This window comes from Phyllobates terribilis, unplaced genomic scaffold, assembly GCF_046119375.1.
Source record: "Phyllobates terribilis strain yellow unplaced genomic scaffold, ASM4611937v1 Scaffold_5__5_contigs__length_657084704, whole genome shotgun sequence".
Classification (NCBI taxonomy): Eukaryota; Metazoa; Chordata; class Amphibia; order Anura; family Dendrobatidae; genus Phyllobates; species Phyllobates terribilis.
Window position 1 is genome coordinate 229521519 of NW_027362765.1, and position 26505 is coordinate 229548023.

Here is a 26505-nt window from a genome sequence, read left to right on the forward strand (position 1 = left end):
CATCTTGTGGCCGCAACAAAGTTCCCAGACACTTACCAGCCGGTCATCTCCTGCCGCTTCCCATACCTGTTGCCCCGTGGCAACACATCGCTATGGACTTCATTACCGATCTCCCTGTTTCTGACGGGTGTACTGTCATTTGGGTGGTCGCGGACCACTTTTCTAAAATGGCCCACTTTATTCCCCTGCCTGGTCTCCCATTTGCACTTGAGCTGGCTAAGGACTTTATCCGCCTTATCTTCCGCCTCCATGGCCTACCCCTCCACATCGTGTCGGATCGAGGGGTTCAGTTCACCTCACACTTCTGGAGAGCCACATGTAAACTGCTGGATGTCACCCTGGATTTCTCCTCCGCTTACCACCCTCAGTCCAATGGTCAAGTGGAGCGGATCAATCAGATCCTTACCAGCTACCTCCGGCACTTTGTTAATGCCCACCATTCTGATTGGGTGGACCTCCTTCCTTGGGCCGAATTCTCTTATAATAACCACGAGAGCGAATCCTCTTCCAAGTCCCCGTTCTTTATTGTCTATGGCCAACACCCCCGGATTCCGTTTCCCGTCTCTGCTTCTGTGGACAACCCTGCTGCGGAGTCTCTTGTCAGCGAGTTTTCTACCATTTGGGAGAGTACTAGGTCCGCACTTCTTCAGTCCTCCAAGCGGATGAAGAGATATGCTGATAAGAGACGTCTGGATCCGCCTCAATTCCGTCCGGGAGACAAGGTTTGGCCCTCCTCCAAACATGTGCGGCTCAAAATACCCTCCTACAAGTTAGGTCCTCGCTTCATCGGCCCTTTCGAAATCCTCAAGCAAATTAATCCAGTGGCCTACAAGTTAAAACTGCTGGCCACCTTACGGATTCCCAACTCCTTCCACGTGTCTCTCCTCAAACCCGTAGTCTTTAACTCTTTTTCCAACAATCCAGGTACTTCCCCTGCTCCGGTTTCCGCTGAGAACATCTTTGAGGTAGAGAGTATTCTGGCCACTAAGAGGGTAAGAGGGAGAACTTTTTATCTGGTGTATTGGAAGGGGTTTGGCCCTGAGGAGAGAACTTGGGAACCCAGGGAGAACATCCACGCCCCGCTTCTCCTTGAAAAATTCCTTTCTGGCCTAAAAAAGGGGGGGCGTAAAGGGGGGGTACTGTAGTATCGGCGTCTCTGCCTTCTTCCTGGCAGAGACACCGTCCCTCTCACCTCCTCGCTCCCCGCTCTCCTTCTCAGCCTGCTGACGGCGCGCGCAGCCCTGTAGCTTTGGCGTCTCTGCCTCCTGCTGGGCAGAGATGCCGTCCCTCTCACCACGCTCCCCTCTCTCCTTCTCAGCCTCCTTTCTGCGCGCGCAGTCCCCCGGGCACTGTGCTTAGGGCGCGCGCGCTCCCCCCCTCTTGACGGGGCCTCGCGCGCCGTCCTAAGGAGTCTCCGGCCAATAGCCGAGGGTCCTCCCATATATAGGGCACCTCCTCCAAAATGGAGGTGCCCGAGCAAAGTTGTTGCACGTGTCTGATCTCTGCTTCAGCCCTCAGGTCCCGCTGCTAGCCTGACTCCTAGTCCTGCCTGCCAGCCTGTTATCTGCCCGTTACCTGCCGAGCCTGCCAGCCTGCTCACCTGGAGCGCTCACCTGTTACCTGCCTGTTACCTGCCCTGTCTGCCAGTCTGCTCACCTGGAAGCATCCGCCTGTTACCTGCCCTGTCTGTCTGTCCGCTCACCTGGGAGCATCCGTCTGTTACCTGCAGAGTCCGTCTGCCCGCTCACCTGGGAGCGCTCACCTGTTACCTGCTGTGTCTGTCATACCACTCACCTGGGAGCACCCGCCTGTTACCTGCTGTGTCTGTCAGCCCGCTCACCTGGGAGTGCCCACCTGTTACCTGCCTGTTACCTGCCTGTTACCTGCCTTGTTGGTCTGCCCGCTCACCTGGGAGCGCCCGCCTGTTTCCTGCCAGCCTGCCTGGAGGCTCTGCCGTCACTTGCTGTGACCACCTGCCTGGTAAACCTAGAGACTACTACCTGCTCTGCTGTCACGTACCGTGACCACCTGTCAGCTACCAGAGACTTCTGCCTGCTTGCTGTGTCCATCCGTCATACCGGTCAGTCCCAGCCATCTGACCCGTGGGAGCCACCTGCTCTCTTACAAGATCGTCCCCAGAGTAGCACCTGGTCCCTCAGCCCAGATCTTCCCTGGTCACGGTGTCGTTTGCTGCCGTTCTTTTGGACGTTTACAGTACAAAGCATTCTCATTCCCACAGTATCCTTCCTCTGCAGTCTACTCCAGGCCTAGTGAGGCGCACTGTTTCTCCCTACTTCGCCACAGCCCAGCTTCAATGCCACAGTCCTGATCAGCAAGTCTAGTTACTTGCTCAGCGCTGTTCTTCCACTATTGGTGCCCTGGATCTACTGCCCTGGAATCCCACTAGTCCCACATTCAGTCCTCTTTAGGTCCATTACCTTTCAAGGGATTCATGACTCTGCGTCCTTTAAAAAGACCTTTTTCCAGAAGGCTACTGTTTCATTAGTTACTTTAGGATCTCGTTATCTCCTGTCCTTAGTCTCCTCTCACTCCTGATCACCCCTAAGGCAGCACTGCTTACTTTGCACTTCTGACTGGAACTTGAACTCTAACTGAATCTCTATAGGAAGCAGCCGCTTGCCCGAACACCATACCCGTTCCACTATTGGCTAGACACAAACATTAACTCTACTCTATCGTCTCTAATTTAAACACTATAATACCTAACATTATCAGATCGTACATTACTAATGTTACTTATCTTACATTACAACTCAATTCACAGGACAAGATTATACATAAACGCATGACTATACACATTACGTGATTGGTGTCTTCAGGGGTAGTAACACGACAGCACAGTCCACCACCCTTACACAATCAAAGGTGAAATGTTTAAGTCTGTTCCTCAGTTTGACATGTCTCTGATGGTAATTTGGTTGTTCCATGCCATGTGTTTTATTCTGACTCCATGACTAAGCTGCAAGTGTAGAACGCTGTGAGACAGTCTCCTGGGTGTCTCTTTCAACCGTACTCACAAGTAGTGATGTCCTCCTAGTGTTAACTCAATTGTAGGAGGCATGTATGAAGATTCCAGAAGGTTTATTTTCCAACTGAAATCTTGTAGATATGCACACATACAGCAGGTAAAGACTTTTCAGAAACATGGTTGCAAACACATGAGTGTCTAAGATGGCTGAGAGATGGTGAATGCGGAAAAAAATGGAGAAGGGAGGAGATGCAGACATCAGAGCTATATCAGAGAGACAGGGAGAGGGGAAGGAAAAAAAGTATTGTGCTGCTTTGTTACTATGCAATAATGTTTGCTCTCTTTAGACAACACAATGCTAATACAATACTGTCTGGTTCCCAAATTATGGAACTTGACTTTTTTTTTGTTTTCAGCGATAGTATGAAGGTATTACTCACTAAAGTTATGGTGATATTTGGTTACTTCATTGTTGTGGTTGTCTAGCCATGGTATGGTGGTATTAATCAGTTAATATATGGACACCTAACTTAGTCACTGTGTGGTGATATCTAATCCTTATATGGTAGCATTATTTAGTTATTTTATGGTGATATTGCTGAAAAGAGAGATGGATTTATTTATTTTTTTATGCCAGAACAAATTATCTAGTCACTCGAATGATCATTTTTACTTGTATGTCAGGTGATGTTTACTCAGGCCGTTCATTTAGAATGTGAAATGAGCACTCAAACACTCAATTATTGACCCAGCCAAGTGGACCTTTAATGCCTAGGGCAGCATGAGATGTAAATGCTGCCCTACAGGTAAGTACTGTTTTTTTTAGCGTTGATTTATGTCATCAATAGTGTTGAGCGATACCTTCCGATATCAGGAAATATCGGATCGGATTGGATCAGGCCGATGCCCAAAAAGTATCGGATATCGCCGATTCCGATACCGGAAACCAATGCAAGTCAATGGGACACAAATATCGGAATGAAAGTAAACCCTTTCTTTCCTTGTAGGTCAATTCTACATGAAGGAAAACAACTAACAATAATGTAGAATGTATTGGGATTGGGGGAGGTGGTTGCCCAAATCGATGGGAACAGTGCTCACAGTGAAACATGAAAAGCCGGCAATTCATCAGCGGCATACACCGGTACCCGACAATTTAGAACAGAAAGAATAGAGCTTCACACATAGATTAGATAGATAGAAACATGTCAGTCACATATATATGAAGTACAGTGACAGTGTTGCTTACTGTACTTGTCATTTAGTGTAAAGTATTTATTTAAAAAAATAATAGTGTTTTCGTGCACCGTCTCTTTAAAAAATCCGGCCGGCAATTCAGCAGCGGTACCCGACAATTTAGAACAGAAAGATAGAGCATCACACATAGATTAGATAGATAGAAACATGTCAGTCACATATATAAGAAGTACAGTGACAGTGTTGGTTACTGTACTTGTCATTTAGTGTTAAAATAAAGGATTTATTAAAAAATAAATTGGCGTGAGGTTCCCCGTAATTTTAGTCTCTAGCGGAGGTTAAGCAGACGGCTGGGGCAGATGTTTGAAATCTGGGAAGGGGGTAATAACCATGGAGCTTCCCAGGCTACTAATATCAGCCCCCAGCTGAATACCTAGCCTTTACTAGCTATTAAAATGGGGGACCCCCCAAAAAATGACGTGGGGTCCCCCTATTTTAATAGCTAGCAAAGGCTAGGCAGACAGCTGGGGGCTGATATTAATAGCCCAGAAAGGGTGCCATGAATATTGGCCCCCTCCCAGGGTAGAAACACCAGCTGTCAGCCGCCCCAGAAATAGCGCATCCACAGGATGCACCAATTCTGGCACTTAGCCTCGCTCTTCCCACTGCCCTGTAGCGGTGGCAGTGGGGTAATAGGGCTGGGGTTGATGTCAGCTTATAATGCCAGCTGACATCATGCCCAGGTTAGTAATGGAGAGGCGACTATAAGACACCCCCATTACTAACCCCATAGTCAAAGTTAAAAAAAAACACAAACACCCAGAATAAAGTCCTTTAATTGAAATAAACACACAATTCTTTATTGTTCTAAATTAAACCATACCTACCATCACGCCCATTCCAGCTGAAGCCAACGATCTCCTGCAATAAAAGTAAAATAATAAAGCAACATCATCCTTACCTTTCCATGGTTCCCAGGACAGCTACAGCTCTGCTACATCGAGATGACAGGCTGGACCGCAGCAGAAAGCTGCCATCCAGCCTGTCATCCCGCAAACACTGAGAAGCGCAGGCATGCTTGCGCTCCTCAGTGTCTCGCTGTGACGGCATCTAGATGAGCCGACAATGAACTCAGCTCACCTCATGCACGTCACTGACAGCGTAGGAGAATTCTCCTGCGCATGCGGTGAGCGTGAGAGAATTCTCCTGCTGAAGCGCTGAGCGCAGGAGAATTTTCCCACGCTGTCAGTGACGTGCATAAGGTGAGCTGAGTTCATTGGACATGACCTCGGCTCATCTGGATACCGTCACAGCCTGACACTGAGGAGCGCAAGCATGCCTGCGCTTCTCAGTGTCTTCGGGATGACAGGCGGGATGGCAGCTTTCTGCTGCGATCCAGCCTGTCATCTCGATGTAGCAGAGCTGAAGATGTTGCTTTATTATTTTACTTTTATTGCAGCAGATCGTTGGCTTCAGCTGAAGTGGGTGTGATGGTAAGTATGGTTTAATTTAGAACAATAAAGAATTGTGTCTTTATTTCAATTAAAGGACTTTATTCTGGGTGTTTGTGTTTTTTTTTTAACTTTGACTATAGGGTTAGTAATGGGGGTGTCTTATAGACGCCTCTCCATTACTAACCTGGGCTTGATGTCAGCTGGCATTATAAGCTGACATCAACCCCAGCCCTATTACCCCACTGCCACCGCTACAGGGCAGTGGGAAGAGCGAGGCTCAGTGCCAGAACTATGGATGCGCCATTTCTGGGGCGGCTGACGGCTGGTGTTTCTAGCCTGGGAGGGGGCCAATATTCATGGCACCCTTCCTGGGCTATTAATATCAGCCCCCAGCTGTCTGCCTAGCCTTTGCTAGCTTTTAAAATAGGGGGACCCCACGTCATTTTTTGGGGGGTCCCCCATTTTAATAGCTAGTAAAGGCTAGGTATTCAGCTGGGGGCTGATATTAGTAGCCTGGGAAGCTCCGTGGGTATTACCCCCTTCCCAGGCTTCAAACATCTGCCCCAGCCGTCTGCTTAACCTCCGCTAGAGACTAAAATTACGGGGAACCCCACGCCAATTTTTTTTTAAATAAATCCTTTATTTTAACACTAAATGACAAGTACAGTAATCAACACTGTCACTGTACTTCATATATACGTGACTGACATGTTTCGATCTATCTAAACTATGTGTGATGCTCTATTCTTTCTGTTGTAAATTGTCGGGTACCGCTGCTGAATTGCCGGCCGGTTCTTTTAAAGAGACGGTGCATCAAAACACTATTATTTTTTTTAATAAATCCTTTACACTAAATGACAAGTACAGTAAGCAACACTGTCACTGTACTTATTATAAATGTGACTGACATGTTTCTATCTATCTAATCTATGTGTGAAGCTCTATTCTTTCTGTTGTAAATTGTCGGGTACCGCTGCTGAATTGCCGGCCGGCTCTTTTAAAGAGACGGTGCATCAAAACACTATTATTTTTTTTAATAAATCCTTTACACTAAATGACAAGTACAGTAAGCAACACTGTCACTGTACTTCTTATATATGTGACTGACATGTTTCTATCTATCTAATCTATGTGTGATGCTCTATTCTTTCTGTTGTAAATTGTCGGGTACCGGTGTATGCCGCTGCTGAATTGCCGGCCGACTTTTTTAAGGAGACAGTGCATGAAAACACTATTATTTTTTTTAATAAATCCTTTACACTAAATGACAAGTACAGTAAGCTGAGCGCTGCCATCCAGCTTGTCATCCTTCAGAGACACTGCAGAGCGCAGGCATTTTGGGAACTTCCGATTCCGGTATTCGATATTCTAAAAGTATCGGAACTCAGTATCGGAACTCTGATACCGCGAATATCGGCCGATACCCGATATTTCAGTATCGGAAAGCTCAACACTAGTCATCAACATGTAATTAGTCCAGGACAAAATAATTAGAACAGTGTTACTAAATGCTAAAACATACAGTATGTGGTTATGTTGGGTCAGTATTTTATCCTCATTTGATTCTTTATAATGGGCTGCCAATTCCTTTGTTATAATAGTCTCCCACCCCTAACTGGTATATGGCAGTAGCCACAGGATATCAGGGCATGCAGGCCAAAATAGTTATTCTTTTTTTAACCAGATCCCCAAATTTTTAAAGGGGTTGTTCACTAAAAGGCAACCTCTTCTCATCCTGAATGTTTGCTCCCATTAAAATAAAAACATTTATACTAGCCAGCGCCATTTCAGCACTTTCATTCCGGGGACTCAAGTGAGCCCTGCGCCCAATCGGTTCTTGAGTCACTGGCCCCCTTTCGGACGTATGAGTAAGAGGAAGCTAGCGGCCAGCCGCAGCTCACTTCTTGATTATTTATACTTCCAAAGGTGGGCCGGTGACCCAAGGGCTGATTGGGCACAGGGTTTGCTTGTCATAACCTTCCATGAGCCCCAGGAGAGCGAGTGCAGATAGCGCTAGCATGGGAGGTGAGTATAAGTGTGTGGGGTGTTTTGGTTTTTCTCCTGTTTTAAAAAAATTCAGGATGAGAAGCGATTGTACTAGTAGTGGACAACCTATTTAATGCTTTGACTCTTATACTACACTGTAGGAATCTCTAACTCTTCTCATAAATATTTGTTATCTTGGTTGGTTTGTACTTTTTACAATAAAATAGTCTGCCCCCCTCTCCCCATATCTAACTGAAGGGTTTTTTGGGGTATGTTTAGTTTTGAAGTGCACCAATCGGCACCTGTGCAAGAACACTGCAGCTGTGCTCACATGGTGTCACTGTGCGCTCTGATCAGTCTCCTGTCTGTAGTACAGTACCGAGCGGGTACGATGAGGTAGTAACTGTCTGTCTCCCATATAACACAGTAAGAGCACTTGAAATGTGGTTTCTGCTCTCAATTTTCCCTCAACCCCTTGATACATGAGCAGCATGGTGGCTCAGTGGTTAGCACTGCAGCCTTGCAGTCTCAGTAGTCACTGCATGTCATTCTTCATCTCATTCTATGTTTAGATTTTTATAATGCACCTTAAAGTATGACTCGGCAAAGTGTAGGAAGGTAGATACTGTATACAATGACACTCCTAACTTCAGTCATAGTTTTCATGAGCCTTCAATATAATAGAAATCATTGAAAATGTGACTTGAACACAAAATACATAATGTAAGTTTATTGCTCTTTTAATTGCAGTTATTAAAGTACATTCAATTCTATGACAGATGGAAACATAACACAGCTACTCCCATCATTGCATAACATAGTTGTGTATGCACAAATGCCAGTGACTTTTTAAAGTGTATGGGGGAGGTTTTTTTGTTTTTTATATTTTTAACCCCTGCATATCATGGGGTAGCAAGTACCCTCCAGTAACTCTGGGTGCCTACTGTTCAGCTACATGCAAATAGTAAATTACCCTCACTCACAAATGTACCTATGCTCCTATATAATACACTAGGTAGTTTCTTAAATGTATCTTGAGATGCTGCCTTTGTCTGTACATGGCTAATCAAATGTATTCGGCCAAAGACTGCTCAAGTTGGGGGAGGTGGGTTAACTTGCTCACTCCTGCACAGAGGCCCACTGGGGGTTTCACCGGTTCCCTTGGGGGCCAGTCTGAGCCTGTCTGCAAGTAACACATTAACAAGTCTTGTAAAAGCTGCCCCCGAACTGTAGGGTGGATTTTTAAATGGAAAAACCATAATACTCAGGAGAGCAGTGGGAATATCATAGGAGCAGATTGGTTACTTTTAACCTGATGACAGGTAAACTTTCAAGCCGGCCTGCCTAGCAGAACAGACTCCTCATCACACCCATAAACACAGATGGGGCCAAACCAAGTCTCTGTTCCCACCTAAAAAATATTATAGTGCAATGTCTTAATGCCACAGTGTTTAGTCATGTCAAAGTTTAGCTTAGTACTACAACCCCGCCCACCCCCATCCCAAAGTGACTAGAACTTTGCCCTTCTGCCAACTGGCATTCAAGAAACTTTATTCCTGATGCCAACTACTTTGACTGTGTACAGTGGCAATGCTGCGTGCAGTGTTCCGTCAAGCCCTTGACAAACACAGTTCATGAACTCTGTGGGGCATAAAATCATGTAGTACAAACACAAAGCAACAATAATATCTTACAGACTCGAAAAATAAAATAAAATAAAAATTGAGTTATCCATTAATATTTTTTTAAATTGCAGTAGTCCCCCAAAAGTGCTCTTGGTTGCTGGCGATCAGGGTAGTGAGACTCACGACAGGTTGTGAACAACATGCAGAATCATTCAGCTTCTCTGCGTCAGTGTCACGGGTGTTTCAGATGTAACAGTCGCCCTGCAGTTGGTCGCAGGAGATCTCTTCGTTTGGCATTAGAGACACCCTTTCTTAGCTGCTGGGTCCTAGAGTGAGACAGATCTACCTACCTTCGGTTAAGTAACACCCAGGCCTGGGTGTTTAAATACTTCCTGTTTGCTATAGGGAGGCGCCGGTGATATTCACATGACCCCTTGTGAAGGCGTGGAGCTGTTGCAATCTGCTTGCTTCCTCTTTGGTGCTAAGAGGCCATGTGTGTAATCTCTCTGAAGTTGGCTTAAGCGAAATTGTGGAACCCCAGGGGTCTGGTTACCACAGTAATAGCAATATTACGTCTGTGAGCAGGTGGGAGGTCTCCTGGTCAGGAATCCTAAGCATGCCACACCTCCTGCCCAGTCCTGGGAGGGGAAGAACTTCCCCTATATAAACTGGGGCTGAGGTGGGGTTAGAGAGAAAGAGAAGAAGAGGAGTCCCAGACAGAGACACAGTCTGGTCTGGAGTGGAGCTGATACAGGGAGAGCAAGATCAGGAGCTCTGTGGGAGCAGTGATAAAAGGGGTCAGAGACTGGAAGCTGTAGAGCTCGTCCTGACTGAAGAGATCTCACCGGACACGGAGTCCGAGGCTGTGGGGACTGTTCCATACCCAGCAGCAGAAACCGTCCGGCAGGGGATTTCAGGTCCTCTGGCCAAGAAACCCGAAGGCACGGTCACACGCAAGGGACCAGCACCGCCGTCGTGGAGCGGAGGCTACCAGAAGGCCCCGAGTCACCGGCCATACGGGTGAGCACCACACGGTACACTCAGGGACGTGGGCTACTTTTACCCGCTTCTAGCAAGGTAGCCAAGAAGAGTACAGTTAGTTGGGGAGGCCTACAACTCCGCCTGGCCAGGGGAGATCCTGTCTGCTCACGGACTGACCAGACCCCGACCGCTAGCCAGTACTCCCGGGAGGGTCTATCTTTGTCACCAGTAAAGACCCTGAACTACACCGCACCGTCTCTGAGTGGTTCCTGGTGCCTGCGTGCAATTCTACCATCCCCATCATCCACGTCCGCTGCCCTGAGGCCATACCCCTCCCGTTGGGGGTTATACTACCCACGCTGCACAACTGTACCACCGGCCTCAGCGGTCTGCCCTGCAGCGGCGGTTTCGTAACCGCATTCAACGGGTGGCGTAGTCGAACAATATCACATCTGCCACTAAAAACATCGCCACTTAGTTTGACACCCTGGGCACGGACCGGGTCACCGCCACGAGAACTACCACCCCCAACAGATCCGGCTCCGGGTATTCCCCAAACATGGCCCAGGGGGCGCGTCAACTTTTGGCGTAGTCGGCAGGATTTCGTGCCCGCAACCAGCGGGTACTGCGTGCCTGAAAAAGACTGTTAAACTTACCTGTAGTGAAGATTCCCGCCATCCGACGCCATCTTTTGCCTTCTTCCCGCCATCCGTGGGGTTTTCCCGCCATCCGACGCCATCTTTTGCCTTCTTCCCGCCATCCCTGGAGTTTTCCCGCCGTTGGACGCCATCTCGAGGATGCCGCGCGGGAAGAAGAGGGGCGTGGACTCCGAAAGCGCGCGAGAACTGAAGCCCCGCCTCACGTCCGGACGTTGCGTAAGGTCCTGGAAGGAACCCAGCAGACGCCGACGTCACAGGAGCGCGACGGAAGGTCTTCAACCCTGACGATCCACTGCGGAGCCGCGGCCTATGGAAGAGGATCATCGCAAGGTAGGCCACGGTCCACTAGGGGGGAGGAGGATGTCGGATACGGAGGAGAGCTTCACTGCCACAGCCACCGCCAGCACCACCGCTGCTGCGGTCATGCCTTTCACCATGCCCTACATCCCGGGGGCAGCCTGGCTACCCCAGTACTCAGGGGAGTCACATACCCTAAATGACTTCAGAGAAAGGCTGGATAGCCTCTTCCAGGTGTACCCTCTCACAGAAGAGCAAAAAGTGAGCATCCTGGTGGCTCAATTAACAGGGGCAGCCCAAAGGGAGGTAAAGTCCTGGCCACTTGGGAGGAGGAGGACTGTCGCAGAGATACTAGCCCGGCTAAAGGACACCTTTGATACCCGTACCTCAGCCGAGATCAAGCTTAGATTCTACGGGTGCAAGCAGCGAGCACATGAGAATATAAGGGACTATGCACTAAACCTACAAGAGGCCCTGAGAGCCATTAAGCAGGCCGACCCTGACGGCATGGGAAACGAAGACAAACTGTTGACTGAACAATTTATAGAGGGTCTACATTGCAATGCCCACCGAACCCAGTTGCGGGCAATGGCCTTACAGGATCCTCATCTGGACTTTGCACAGTTGAAGGACAGAGCCATCCGGGTGCTCCGAGAACCGGCACCAGGTGGCGCTGTGACCCACAAACGCCCTGCTACCACTTACCACCAGGAGACGGCGCCCTTGTCGGCAGGGCCTGTGGGAGCTGATGCGCAGGCTTTAAACAATGACCCGGCTACAGACCTGCACCATCAGGTCCAAGAGCTAAATAAAAGCGTTGCCGCGCTAACCCGAACTGTGCAGTCCTTACAGGTTTCTACTCCAGGGAAGATCCAGCTGGCATCCGGACCGGAGGATATCCCGTGGCGCCGGCCAGAGGAAGACCCAGCGACCGATACAACGAGGACGGACAACCCATCTGCCGCCGCTGCAATCAACCCAGACATATGGCAAGGTACTGTCCTTTAAAACTGGCACAACCTGGGGTAGAGGGCCAACCCCTAGGAATAAGATCACCAGGCCCATCGAACTGGCGTGACAAATACGTGGGAGGACGTCCAGTCTTGCCTGTAGTACTGGATGGCATTCCTATGAGTGCCCTACTTGACACCGGGTCACAGGTCACCACCATCCCGTACGTGCTCTTCAAGCAGTACTGGAATGACTCGGATATAACCCGCTACCCAGACGACGACTTGAGTATCATCGCCAGCAATGGTCAGCCCGTGCCACAGATCGGATTTAAAGAGATGACCATTAAAATCGGTAAAGTCGAACTGGCAGCACAGGGACTGATCATTGTAGACATTGACAAGCGCGAGAGTCACCCAAAGATAACTCTAGGAACTAATGTGATTGAAAATTGTCTTGCAGAGGTGATTCTCATTTTACAGCAGGTTGCCAAGAACGCCAGCTCTGGCCAGCAGCGAGTGCTCCAAAAAGAGATCCGGGCACTGATGCGACGGCAACAAGTGGAACTCTCCGGTGGTGAGATAGGTAGCGTGAGAATGTGTGACCCGTTCCCTATTGCCATGCCCCCAAAAAGTGAGATGATGATTTGGTGCCGGGCAGCTATTGGTCTCAGAGGTAGAGACTACCAAGCAATGGTAGAACCCGTCTACTCAGACAGTAGGCCCACCATTTTGACAGCACGGGGGGTGGTTGATGTACGCCATGGGAGGGTGCCCGTTCGCATAATAAATATCGGGAAGAGGGAAGTGTACCTGCCCCGGTATGCTACGCTAGCCAAATTGTATACCATCAACCAAAATTCTGTACAGTCCGTGGAACCCTTGCCTCCATCTCATCCAGAGGAAGGTAACGGCTCTAAGCAACAAATGGAGGACTGGTGTCAGCAACTGCATTTGGGTACTGACTCCACTCCCTCACACCAGAAACAGGGAGTCTATCGGGTGGTTCGAGAGTACGAGAGAGTGTTTAGTAAACACCCGCTAGACTTCGGGCGAGTAAAGGGGGTAGAACACCACATCCCCACGGGAAACCATCCTCCCATAAAGGAGAGATACCGACCCGTACCCCCTGCACACTACCAACACGCCAAGGGGATGCTTAGAGACATGAAGGAGGCTGGGGTAATCAGGGATAGCTGTAGCCCCTGGGCAGCTCCACTAGTCTTGGTTAAAAAGAAAGACAACACTATGAGAATGTGTGTAGATTACCGGAAAATCAACCGTATCACACACAAAGATGCGTACCCCTTACCAAGGATAGAGGAGTCTTTGGCTACTTTAAAATCTGCTAACTTCTTCTCCACTTTGGATCTCACTAGCGGGTACTGGCAGGTTCCTGTAGCAGAGGCGGACCGGGAGAAGACCGCATTCACCACCCCGATGGGACTTAGCGAGTTTACCTGCATGCCGTTCGGACTCTGCAACGCACCAGGAACCTTCCAACGATTGATGGAATGCTGTCTGGGACACCGGAACTTTGAGACGGTCCTGCTGTACCTGGACGATGTTATAGTTTATTCCAAAACCTACGAGGACCACCTGAAACACCTGGCGGAGGTGTTTGAAGCCCTGGCAAACTACGGTCTGAAGGTGAAACCGTCGAAGTGTCACCTGCTAAAACCAAAAGTGCAGTACCTGGGACACGTGGTGAGTGCTGACGGAGTGGCCCCCGACCCTGATAAGATCACCGCGATTAAGGAATGGCCAAGACCCTCCAGCGTAAAGGAAGTGCGGCAGTTCCTCGGGTTGGTAGGCTACTACCGAAGATTCATTCCCGGTTTCACCAAAAAGGCAGCTCCTATGCAGGACCTCCTGATAGGCCAGTCCAGAAAGGCCAAGAACCAGAAGCCGCCCTTCAGATGGGAGAAGCTGGAAGAAGAGTCCTTCCGCCAGCTGAAGATGGCCCTCACGGGGGATGAAATCCTGGCGTACCCGGATTACAGCCAGCCCTTTATCCTCTACACCGACGCAAGTAACATCGGGCTAGGAGCCGTACTGTCCCAGATCCAGCAGGGGAGAGAACGGGTAATTGCTTACGCCAGCCGAAAACTGCGACCCACCGAAAGAAACCCTGAGAATTACAGCTCATTCAAGCTAGAGTTCCTGGCAGTGGTGTGGGCAGTCACCGAACGCTTTAAACACTACCTCGCCTCTTCCCGGTTCACCGTGTACACGGATAACAACCCGTTGACACACCTGGACACTGCAAGACTCGGTGCCCTGGAGCAGAGATGGATGGCCCGCCTGTCCAACTATGAGTTCACGATCAAATACCGGGCAGGACGCTCCAATACCAACGCGGATGCCTTGTCCAGAATGCCAAACCTACCGGACGTAGGGGAAGATCCAGAGGAACTGGAAGAAGTTGAACTCCCCGCGTTTTACCGTCATGGGACTACCCAGTATTCCCACCGTGTAAGGGGTAAGCAATCCACTACGTTCAACCCCTTACCTCATTACAACTGGGCGGAAACGCAAGACAGTGACCCCGCCGTCCGACTAGTGAAGGAGATGCTGACTCAGCCAGATGCCCGCCTTGACCCAGACGCTCCGGAGGAGACCAAGCAACTGTGGGCTGAGAAGAGTCGACTGTTCCTTTACAAGGGGAAGTTGTGCCGCAGAATGGTTAACTCCCGGACGCATGAACTGATCTGGCAAGTAGTGGTGCCAAGAAGAGACGCGGCTATGGTCCTGGAGGCATACCACGACGGAGCTGGGCACTTCGGATGGAAGAAGCTGGAGTTCCTGCTGCGCGGGCGGTTCCACTGGGTAGGCATGAGAGGAACCATCGAGAGGTGGTGCAGAGACTGTGGTCCATGCAACCTATGAAGGAAGGACCGTGCCAGCCAGAAGACCCCCCTGCAGTCCATCGTCACCAGGCAGCCGTTGGAACTTGTAGCCTTGGACCATGTAAAACTGACCCCCAGCAGAAGTGGCTACGTCTATGCGTTAACCATCGTGGATCACTACTCCCGGTTCTTGGTTGTAGTCCCCGTCAAGGACTTAACGGCTCAAACAGCAGCTAGAGCCTTCCAGCAGCACTTCTGCCATCCACACGGATACCCAGAGCAGGTGCTGACGGACCAAGGACCTGCCTTTGAAGCGGAAGTCTTCCAGGAGTTCTGCACTCTGTATGGCTGCCGGAAGATAAGAACAACACCCTATCATCCGCAAACCAATGGACTCTGCGAGAAGATGAACCAGGTGGTGATAGACCTTCTGAAAACATTGCCCCTGGAAGAACGCAGTCTGTGGCCTGAGAAACTGCCTGATCTGGTGGACCTATACAACCACATCCCTGTAGGTTCTACCAACTGTACCCCGGCTTACCTAATGAGAGCAAGACCTGGTAAGCTGCCTGTTGATCTGGATATGGGAGTCCTGACACCCGAGGACACTTCACCAGAAGCAGACTGGGACACAGAGAGGCAGCAGCAGTACCGGAAAGTACAGGAGAGCGTTGAGCGAAGTCTCCGTCAAGCAAGAGAAAGACAGGAGAAGACTTACAACCAGTGTGCTCCCGCTGTTCCCCTGGTACCTGGAGAGCAGGTCTTGAAGAGGAAAAGACGGCTCCACAAGTTGGACGACCAGTGGGAGAAGGACCCGTACACCGTACTGCCATCAAGCCATGAAAACCCAAAAATCTGCACAATCAGTAAGGATGGAGGAGAAACCACAGCCATTGTCTCCCGAGATCACCTGAAGAAGTGTCCCGAGCAACTACGAAACCCTGAAGAAGATCAAGAAAACCCTCGACCCGCAGAGGAAAGGGAAGAGATGGTCAGTACTGTACTCGGAGACTTCCCTCGGTCTTGGACACAAGTAAATGGCGCTGTTGTGGTACCCGTCCTCACCTTCCTCCAGCCAGCATCCCAAGTGCCTACGGAAAAACAGGTAGAGCTGGAAGAGCAGCCGGTCCAGGAGGCAGAAGACCCCACACAAGCAGACCAGGAGAATCGACCCTCTGCTTATAGTGAGCCTGCCGTGCCCCTAGTGAGCCAAAGAGTCCGTAGACAGCTGCCCAGCTTACCTTTGACAGCTCCTACACCCTGTAGCTCAGGACCGGTCAGTAAGCTCCGTAGGTCTACTAGGGCCACTAGAGGCCAGTTGCCCGTACGTTGGAGGATCTAAAGTGTTCAGACTGTTTTATTGGTATTTACCTGTTTACTGTTGCTTGTAAATAATTATGTTTTTCCAGTTATTTTATAGGTATCTTTTGTGGATTTACTAGAACTCTATTGTATATATGTTTGGAGCGTAACCCAGGAACGGACTAAAGACTGTTAAAGACTCGGGGCAGGACAGACCCCTACCTGGTTACGGCTCCCTGTTCTTTGGTGAAATGGACACCCTTTTGCTTCAAAAATTGCACCCGGTTGCGGACACGCCGTGACCACTTTAACATGTTTTTCCTTATTGTATTGTTCCTGTTTATACCCTGTTATGTTTTCAAAAAAATATGTTTAGTCCCGGAGTACTAAATTTTACTAGGGGGGAATGTGGAACCCCAGGGGTCTGGTTACCACAGTAATAGCAATATTACGTCTGTGAGCAGGTGGGAGGTCTCCTGGTCAGGAATCCTAAGCATGCCACACCTCCTGCCCAGTCCTGGGAGGGGAAGAACTTCCCCTATATAAACTGGGGCTGAGGTGGGGTTAGAGAGAAAGAAAAGAAGAGGAGTCCCAGACAGAGACACAGTCTGGTCTGGAGTGGAGCTGATACAGGGAGAGCAAGATCAGGAGCTCTGTGGGAGCAGTGATAAAAGGGGTCAGAGACTGGAAGCTGTAGAGCTCGTCCTGACTGAAGAGATCTCACCGGACACAGGAGTCCGAGGCTGTGGGGACTGAGCCATACCCAGCAGCAGAAACCGTCCGGCAGGGGATTTCAGGTCCTCTGGCTAAGAAACCCGAAGGCACGGTCACATGCAAGGGACCAGCACCGCCGTCGTGGAGCGGAGGCTACCAGAAGGCCCCGAGTCACCGGCCATACGGGTGAGCACCACACGGTACACTCAGGGACGTGGGCTACTTTTACCCGCTTCTAGCAAGGTAGCCAAGAAGAGTACAGTTAGTTGGGGAGGCCTACAACTCCGCCTGGCCAGGGGAGATCCTGTCTGCTCACGGACTGACCAGACCCCGACCGCTAGCCAGTACTCCCGGGAGGGTCTATCTTTGTCACCAGTAAAGACCCTGAACTACACCGCACCGTCTCTGAGTGGTTCCTGGTGCCTGCGTGCAATTCTACCATCCCCATCATCCACGTCCGCTGCCCTGAGGCCATACCCCTCCCGTTGGGGGTTATACTACCCACGCTGCACAACTGTACCACCGGCCTCAGCGGTCTGCCCTGCAGCGGCGGTTTCGTAACCGCATTCAACGGGTGGCGTAGTCGAACAATATCACATCTGCCACTAAAAACATCGCCACTTAGTTTGACACCCTGGGCACGGACCGGGTCACCGCCACGAGGACTACCACCCCCAACAGATCCGGCTCCGGGTATTCCCCAAACATGGCCCAGGGGGCGCGTCAACTCCCCCCCCCCCCCCGTGTCTGTCTCCCCTTGATGTCTTCAGTTGTTAGTGGGGACTGACTGGTGCTCACCCCCCCTTCCCTAGCCAGGGCCTAGCTCTAGGGAGATGCAGGGTTATATGCTCCTGATAGGCAATTGGTGAGAAACCAATATAGGGATGGTAGGATAGTCAGGGTGATATCAGATCACCCTAGGATGTCTCCACCCCCTTTTTCCTTAGTGACTGGGCTCTCTTCTGCTCATCCCTTCGTGTTGCACTTTGTCTTTTCTACACTGTGCGTGACATTCAGCCTGTCATACAGCTCAGCTGTGCATGCAGCTCATGAAGAAGCTGAGGGTTTGTGCGCTGCGTTTTGAACAATTTGTAGGGGTCTCCGTCACTTAAGCACCACTAACCTAGAGCCTATTCTGGAGGACTACTTTAACTAACAATTTAGCCTGGCAGTCAGAACCAGAAAAGAATCAAAATGTAAAACAAGGCTATAAATTATAGAACACAGAGGAATATGAATGATGCACAACTAGTTTTATGTAAATTGTGGTTACATGATAGAACATGGCAAGAGATTGTGTCTGTATCTCATTTATCATTCTCATTAACTTGTTAAGTTGGAAATGAAGGATGTTTTTGATGTGCAAAATTAGAAAAAATTAAATTCATGAAGGGCAAGATAGAAATCAACGATACTTGTAATAACCTGGTTTAGCTATTGCTTAAATAAAATGGAAAATTCCAGATCATAATTGTATGCTAGATCAATCTCTACAGACTGGAACAACTGGTGTGCTGTTATTGAGTACGTGGATTAAACAAGCCAGTACATACGACTGCATCCCTATTATTTTGCTCAAGTGACAGTGTGATCTCTTATTTTATAAAAAGTAACTATTTACTCTGAACTGATTGACCAAGAGTGATCACATGCATGGTACCTTGCCAAGAAAGCTCAAAATGTGTTTGCAATCACTGGCCGCTTGAACTGCTGGTCTTTAATTGGGTCTTTTTAAAGGGATAGTCCCATCTCCAAGATCCTATCCCATTATGTAGTAGGTGTAGTAATTCTAATATTAGCAAATACCTCCAATTAGAAATGTAGTATAGTTTTTATGATTCGCTATGTCTTTCCTCATGTGCAGGCATTGCAGGACCTTAGGTATCCATGGCTATGACCACTAGCAACAAGCTAATTGTCACCTAGATCAGTGGTCGTAACATGGATACCTAAGGTCCTGTAATGCCTGCACAAGAGGAAAGAGACATAGCGAATCAGAAAAACTATACTACATTTCTAATTAAAGGTATTTGCTAATATTATTATTACCCAGACTACATATTTGGATAGAATCTTGGAGATGGGAGTACCCCTTTAAGTGTGTGTGTGTGTGTGTGTGCGCATGTGTGTGTGCATGTGTAAGAAAAAAAAACTCTTTATGAATAATTGCCCTACAAATAGGTGCTTTACTAAAGGACGACCTTTAACATGCAATAATAATAGCTTAGATTGGGTTTACGGCTAATTACTTTGGGCATTGCTTCTAGACCATATGCTTGACAGTGTAAACTGTACACTTGGGCTAGAGTCACACGAGGGTAAATTTTCCTCCAAGAGAATTGGATTGATTATGGTAATGACACTCTGATCAGAGATTGATCAGTGTGTCAGCTTGGCCTGATCCGATTCTCGAAGAGAAGATGGAGAACAAAATTCCTCTATCTTCTCAATTGTCAGTGCGTGGAAACTGGATGTCATCAGAGTGCAGTCCAATGTTTTCTATGCACCCATAGACCTGAGTGGCTTCCATCTTCAGAGTGCATCAGCACTACCACTTTGATTAATATTGGTCCGAGTACCATCCTATGTATATTCATGTGAGCGAGTCCTTAAATTTAACACTACAGACAAAACTAATTAACAAGTTTATTCCTAGTACAAGATCTGAAGGGTCTACTCATAATTGAGGTAATCTTCTTTGTTCCTTCAGTGATTAATGGTCCACATCTACTTATAAAAACCAAATCCTTTATTTCTGATCCATTAAAACATGTTCTGCTAGTCCATTAGACCTTCTCTGACCAGAAGGTCTAATGGACTAGTAAAATTTTTAATGGCTGCAAGTAAGCAGCTGAAGCTGATCCTACACACAGTGCGACGCCTTGAAAATATATAAAGGTGGGGAGTTCAAAAAATCTTTTTACAAATTTATGTAATCTTCTTTGATATACCGTGTCATTTATGGACCTCTCAAGTCTTCTACTAATAAGTTTCTGTTTTGGCTAACCTTTTCCTTGAGCAGGCCTACTAAGTTTGAATATACGTATAGTATAAATGATCTTATGTAACATGTTAATTTTTTTTTTTTTTTTTTATTTAGCATTACAGCTGCAAAGCAGCAATCTCCAGCAAGGCAAAAATGCATTGGCACACCGAACCAGTGAGTTTATGGGCAAACACCTCATTGTGAGAAGAGGTGAAGAATTCTCTATTGAACTCACATTCAGCAGACCAGCGCAGTCTTCAGACAATATCAAATTACACATGGAAACAGGTAAAAATTTAATTGTAGCTTTTTTTTTTTTTTTTTTTTATTCTGTAAAGCCACATGTTCTTGTATGACATATTCTCCCCCAACTCCAGTCCTCAAGGACCACCAACAGGTCATGTTTTCAGGATTTCCTTAGTATTGCACAGGTGATAATTCCATCACCTGCACAGGCAATAATCCCATCACCTGTGTAATACTAAGGAAATCCTGAAAACATGATCTGTTGGTGGGCCTTGAGGACTGCAGTTGGGGGAATGCTGTTCTAAAACGTGCCAGCTTTAAGACCAATCTCTTATAATGGGAACCACGGTCTTTGTATATGGACTGGGTCCATACATTCAAAGAAATGAAATGGCTATATGTACTGTAAGTTGATGGTAATGGCCTGGATATACTTATTAGCAGTAGTGGCTTGGGTCTAAACATTGAAAGTAATGCTTCATGTCTATACATTAGGTCTGCACACTGAAGACAATGGTCTGGATCTACACATGAAGGCTAATGGCTTCAGTTCACACATTGAGGGTAATGGTCTAAGTTATATACCTTTTTTTGAAGGTAATGGACCATATCAAAACATTGGTCAGTGACCCTAATCAAGGTACTGGAGGTAATAGTCCTAGTTTACAAGCTGAAGGTAATAGCTGAGTATATAGTGCAGGAAAGGTTATGGTTTGGATCTACACATCGAGGGTAATTGACCTTTGTTTCTTTATGAAAGTAATGGCTTGGATCTACACACTGAAGGTAAAGGCTTGGGTATGCACATTGAAGCTAATGGATTGGTTACATTTAAATCAAGCATGTATGTTTATTAACGGTATCTTGCATTTTTTCTAAATATTTTTTTTTTTTTTAATTTTTTTTTTTTTTTTTGCAGGATCTATAAATATAGACTTGCCAATTACAATTCCAAGTCCTAGCAATGGAGTGCCTTGGAGTGCAAGCAGTACCCAGAAAATGAACACTTTGACAGTCACCATCAACTCCCCTGTGAATGCAGTTATTGGATGTTATGCAATGACCCTGAGTTTCTCTAGTGGATCGAGTACCACTTCAGAAAGTCTAGGACATGTATATGTGCTTTTTAACCCTTGGGCTAAAGGTACTGTTATATCTGTAACATATTTAACTAATTGATATAGTGAAATCTACAATACATGGTATTAATAGAAATCTTTCAGCAGGTTTCTGTCATGTAAACTGAGAGCACAATAATGTAGGAGCAGATACCCTGATTCCAGGGATGTCACTTACTGGGCATGGTTTTGTTGTTTCAATACAATCGGTGTTTTATCAACAGGAGATTATCGCTAAAGGACAAGCTGCCTCATGCCTCCTAGTCCGATCAGCAGATCTCACTACACAATGTGTATAGAAAGCTGTGGTGTGGCTGGGGTTAGACACAGATCAGCAGTTGAGCTCTGCTCAATCTGCAGCATAGAAAATTGTGACTATATCATAGCTCACTGGGTGCAGCAGTTAAGTGACACATCGCTGGAATCAGGGTCTCTGTCCCTACCTCATGTTGCTGTCAGATTGCATAGCAAACACCTGCTGACAGATTCCTTTATAAAGTTGCTTACAAATGTTTCTTATAGTAGATTAATGAGAGCCCAGAATGATAGGTTGAGGGCAGAATTGTATTGTAATTTGAGGTTACAGGGACTAGTAGCAAAATCTGTAATGGGGTCCCTTATCTTTGATATTCATATAGTTTGGACTGTAGGTTGGACGAGTCAACTCCTGTCCCCAAGTGTTCTTTGCTGTGGTCCATAACGCTAAGATGTGAGCTTAGTCGAGTCCATCTTGGAAGGTGAGAGGCATCAGTAAACGAGGTTATTTTAGGTTACTGAACAGTCCCACATTTTGCATTATGAAATAGTCGCTTGTTTCTCTTAATGCAATAAAGCCAGTTTTGCCAAGCCTTACATTTACTGTGAATTACATGCCAGGAGCTACAAGCAAATGCCAGCTTCTCAGCAGGTAGGGCAGGGTAATGAGAATACAATATGTACTGCCAATGGGTAGTACTGCACGTTGTTAATTTTTAGGTGGAGAACCAAGTGATAGCATTTATACATAATTGTTTTTAATAAGAAAAAGCTGCTGATACATTGTCAGATATGTGTTAGACCCGGGATGTCAAACTCAAATACACAGAGGGCCAAAATTAAAAACTTGGGACAAAGTCACGAGCCAACCTCGATATTTATTTTAAAGTCTACAATTGAATTGAAGTTTTTTCTATATCATCAAAAATGGCTAGGAACTTTTTTCATATGGGAACAAACTTAAAAGGGTTGTCCTACGTACAAAGTACAATGTAATTAATAGATCTTAGCATAAAATAAACACATATAAACAAATGGGGCCTATTGGAATAATAGAATATAATATGTTATGTAAAATACATATGGCCTAACTTTAAATATATTAATTCAAGATTTTTTTTTTATCCTTTTGTTTTTACAAAGTATGATCCCAACAAAAGTGCCCCCTGAACACAGTATAATACCCCCAGAGTGAATTCCTCCACGCATGGCATGACCCTACTATACCCCCATCCCCCTGCAGAATATGATGACCCATCTGTGATCCCCACAGTCCTCCACACACTATAATGCCGCACACATAGACATCCACATATTATAATGGGCCCCACATTTAAAAAAGAAAAAAAAACTCCCCTCTTTACAGTCCCCTGCTGCTCTAGTCTTGGCAGCGAGCGCGCTATAGATATGGAATACATTTTGGTAATACCCCTTTTAAGTGTTAGCCACACAGTTAAATGAGGCTCAAAAGTGCCTAACATGTGCCACCTTCAATCATTTAAAAAATGGTGAAAATTTAAGCTAATCAAGAAGTGGTATAAAGTTACACAAATGTCTAAAGATGGATATACAGTATCCTCCAACATGAGCCACTTAGATACTTTGGATGCTCAATTTAATTCTGCGTTGTCTGTATATGAAAGCTTTGGACAATTGTTTTGACTGTTTGCATGAGGAGACAAAGTCTAGAATGCAGAAAAAGGTGTCGTCCTATGATACATACAGTAGGGAAAATAAGTATTTGATACACTGCCAGATTTGCAAGTTTTCCCACCTACAAAGAATGGAGAGGTGTGTAATTTTTATTGTAGGTACACTTCAACTGTGAGAGACAGAATCTAAAAAAAAATTGCATTGTATGATTTTTAAATGATTAAATTGCATTTTATTTCATGAAATAAGTATTTGATCACCTACCAACCAGCAAGAATTCTGCCTCTCACAGATCTGTTAGTTTTTCTTTATGAAGCCCTCCTACTCTGTACTAATTACCTGTATTTCACCTGTTTGAACTCATTACCTGTATAAAAGACACCTGTCCACACAATCAATCACACTCCAATCTCTCCACCATGGCCAAAAATAAAGAGCTGTCTAATGACACCAGGGACAAAATTGAAGACCTGCACAAGGCTGAGATGGGCTACAGGACAATAAAAAAGCAGCTTGGTGATAAGGCAACAACTGTTGGCACAATTATTAGAAAATGGAAGAAACACAAGACTACTATCTATCTTCCTCGGTCTGGGGCTCCATGCAGGATCTCACCTGGTCGGGTAAGGATGATTCTGAGAAATGTCAGGTATCGGACCAGAACTACACTGGAGGACCTGGTCAATGACCTGAAGAGAACTGGGACCACAGTCTCAAACATTACCGTTAGTAACACACTACGTCATCATGGATTAACAACATCTTGCAGGGCACGCAAGGTCCCCCTGATCATGCCAGCACATTTCCAGACCCATTTACAGTCCACCAATGACCATCTGGATGATCCAGAGGAGGCACGGGAGAAGGTCAGATGAGACCAAAAGGCAGGAGGCGTACAAACCCAAGAACTTCGTCCCTACCATAAAGCATGGTGGGGAAAACTTCATACTTTGGGGGTGCTTTTCTGCAAAGGGGACAGGATGACTGCACCTTATTGAAGGGAGAATGGATGGGGTCAAGTATCATGAGATTTTGCCCAACAACCTCCTTCCCTCAGTAAGAGCATTGAAGATGCGTTGTGGCTGGCCAGGGCAACTAAGGAGTTTCTTAGCATTTCAAAGTCCTTGAGTGGCCTAGCCAGTCTCCAGACTTGAACCTAAGAGAAAATTTTTAGTGGAAGCCGAAACTCAATGTTGCCCAGCGACAGCTCCAAAACCTGGAAAAATATGGAGAAGATCTGTATGGAGTAGTGGGCCAAAATCCCTGCTGCAGTGTGTGCAAACTTGGTCAAACACTAAAGGAAACATCTGACATCTGTAATTGCAAACAAAGGTTTATGTACCAAATATTTAAGTTCTGTTTTTCTCTTGTATCAAATACTTATTTCATTTAATAAAATGCAATTTAATTATTAAAGCATACAATATGATTTTCTGGATTTTTTTTTTTTTTTTTTTTTTTTTTTTTTTTAAGATTCTGTCACTCACAGTTGAAGTGTATCTACGATAAAAATGACAGACCTCTCCATTCTTTTGTAGGTGGGAAAACTTGTAAAATCGGCAGTATATCAAATACTTATTTTCCCCAGTGTATATTTAGCAGCTGTAAGTCATAGGCCTGCAGATTCAAATACCGATGAGATTCTGATTTCTCGTGTGCAGGGTTTTAATGTTTCTTCAGATAGTGCTCTTTTACACAGGACACCTCTATTTTAATTATTGCTGTGGAGTTTTTCATTCACAAATATGTTCTACAACCAACCCAGGCGATGCGGTATACATGGAAAATGATGCAGAGAAGAGAGAATATGTTCTGAATGAAACCGGGATAATTTTTTTTGGAAGTTCAAGCACTCAAAAACCAAGGCGCTGGGACTTTGGGCAGGTAAAGTCTTCTGTTTTAGAAAAAAGCGGGTTTGTCATTGAAGGGGCCTGTCACTATATAAAATAATACAGTGACTGGACTGACAGTGATGAATGCTTTTAATAATACTGCATTTGGTCCTATACACAGTGTATGGACATGGAATATACATACAGCATGACTGGTATAAACTGTTTGACTATATAAACCTACATGATGGATTTACCAGACTATATGTGGCTATACACATTGTGCGAAAGAAAGTAATTGAATAGCAGGGTCACCGTACATCTTCTGTGTCAAGAGTGAATAAGGCGTGCAGTCATTGCGGGAAGTTTTAAGATTGAAAGCAGTAAATTTCGAAAATTGACAGTTTTTTTGTTTGTTTTGGTTTTTTTTGGGGGGGGTTAATCTTTTAGTCATAAGTTTTTATGGCTATTGAAGTACAATGATAAACTTTTCATAAGTTTTTATACTGTGATTGAATCTTTGCATGAACTTGATGCATTTGTCAATTGTTGACCCTTATTTTTTAAGACTTCTGCAATTCGCCCTGACAGCTAAATATCAGCTTCTGGGCCAAATTCTGACTGATGATAAAACCCATTCTTGTGTAATCAGTGCTTGGAATTGATCATAATTATGTCCTTTTTTTTTTTTTTTCATCCACCGGCTCTTTCAGGATTAACCACAGATTCTCAATAGAATGGAATTGAGAATTTATTGATTTTCAAAAATGTTGCTGTTACTGTTGTACTGCGATTGTGGCAAAAAAACTGAAGTTTAGCTGCAACATATGAAGTGAAGATTGGTATTTCAGGAAGAAAAAAAGTGTAATTCATGTTTTTCAGAGCAGTTGGAATACTTTAATTTGCAGAGATTTGATTCCCTGCAATCAAATGTCCTTTCAAAATTTGTAGAATCTAGCAAATGTGAATATTGAAAGTTTCACTTAATTCTACTGGTGTGTATTGTGGTTTTCTGTAGTTATATTGATTATTCTCTCATCCTTGCAATATGTATTTTGTTTACAGTTTCAAGACAAAATTTTGGATATCACTTTAAATATTTTAGACAAGAGTACTGAACATAAAAGAGATCCTAAGAAAGATGTGAATTTGAGAAATGACCCAGTCCATGTGGGAAGAATGTTAAGTGCCATGGTAAGAACTGCTTCATTTAAATAGACATACTGTAACTCATGTTGATCAGTGTTACAAATCTGAGCCCAAAAATCAAGTTGTCATAAGGCACAAGATCATGTTAACACTTCAATATGCCTAATTTCTATACAATTATATTGGTGTCCTAAAAAACATTTCATGGGCACATTAAATTATTTTAGGCCGTTTAATTGGCCTAATATCGCAACTTCTCTCAC

General features: G+C 46.0%; 1 protein-coding gene across 2 annotated transcripts in view; it reads left to right on the forward strand.

Annotated features, from left to right (window-relative positions):
• Positions 1-26505, forward strand: part of LOC141272800 (protein-glutamine gamma-glutamyltransferase E-like) — a 96208-nt gene that overhangs the window by 13015 nt on the left and 56688 nt on the right. The window contains exons 2-5 of one of the 2 annotated variants that reach the window (XM_073683867.1): positions 20104-20277; positions 21155-21379; positions 24961-25145; positions 26159-26287. In XM_073683867.1, the coding sequence (XP_073539968.1) occupies positions 20104-20277; positions 21155-21379; positions 24961-25145; positions 26159-26287 (713 nt within the window). The remainder of the gene's footprint in view (positions 1-20103; positions 20278-21154; positions 21380-24960; positions 25146-26158; positions 26288-26505) is intronic. The other variant, XM_073683868.1, reaches the window with a different exon arrangement.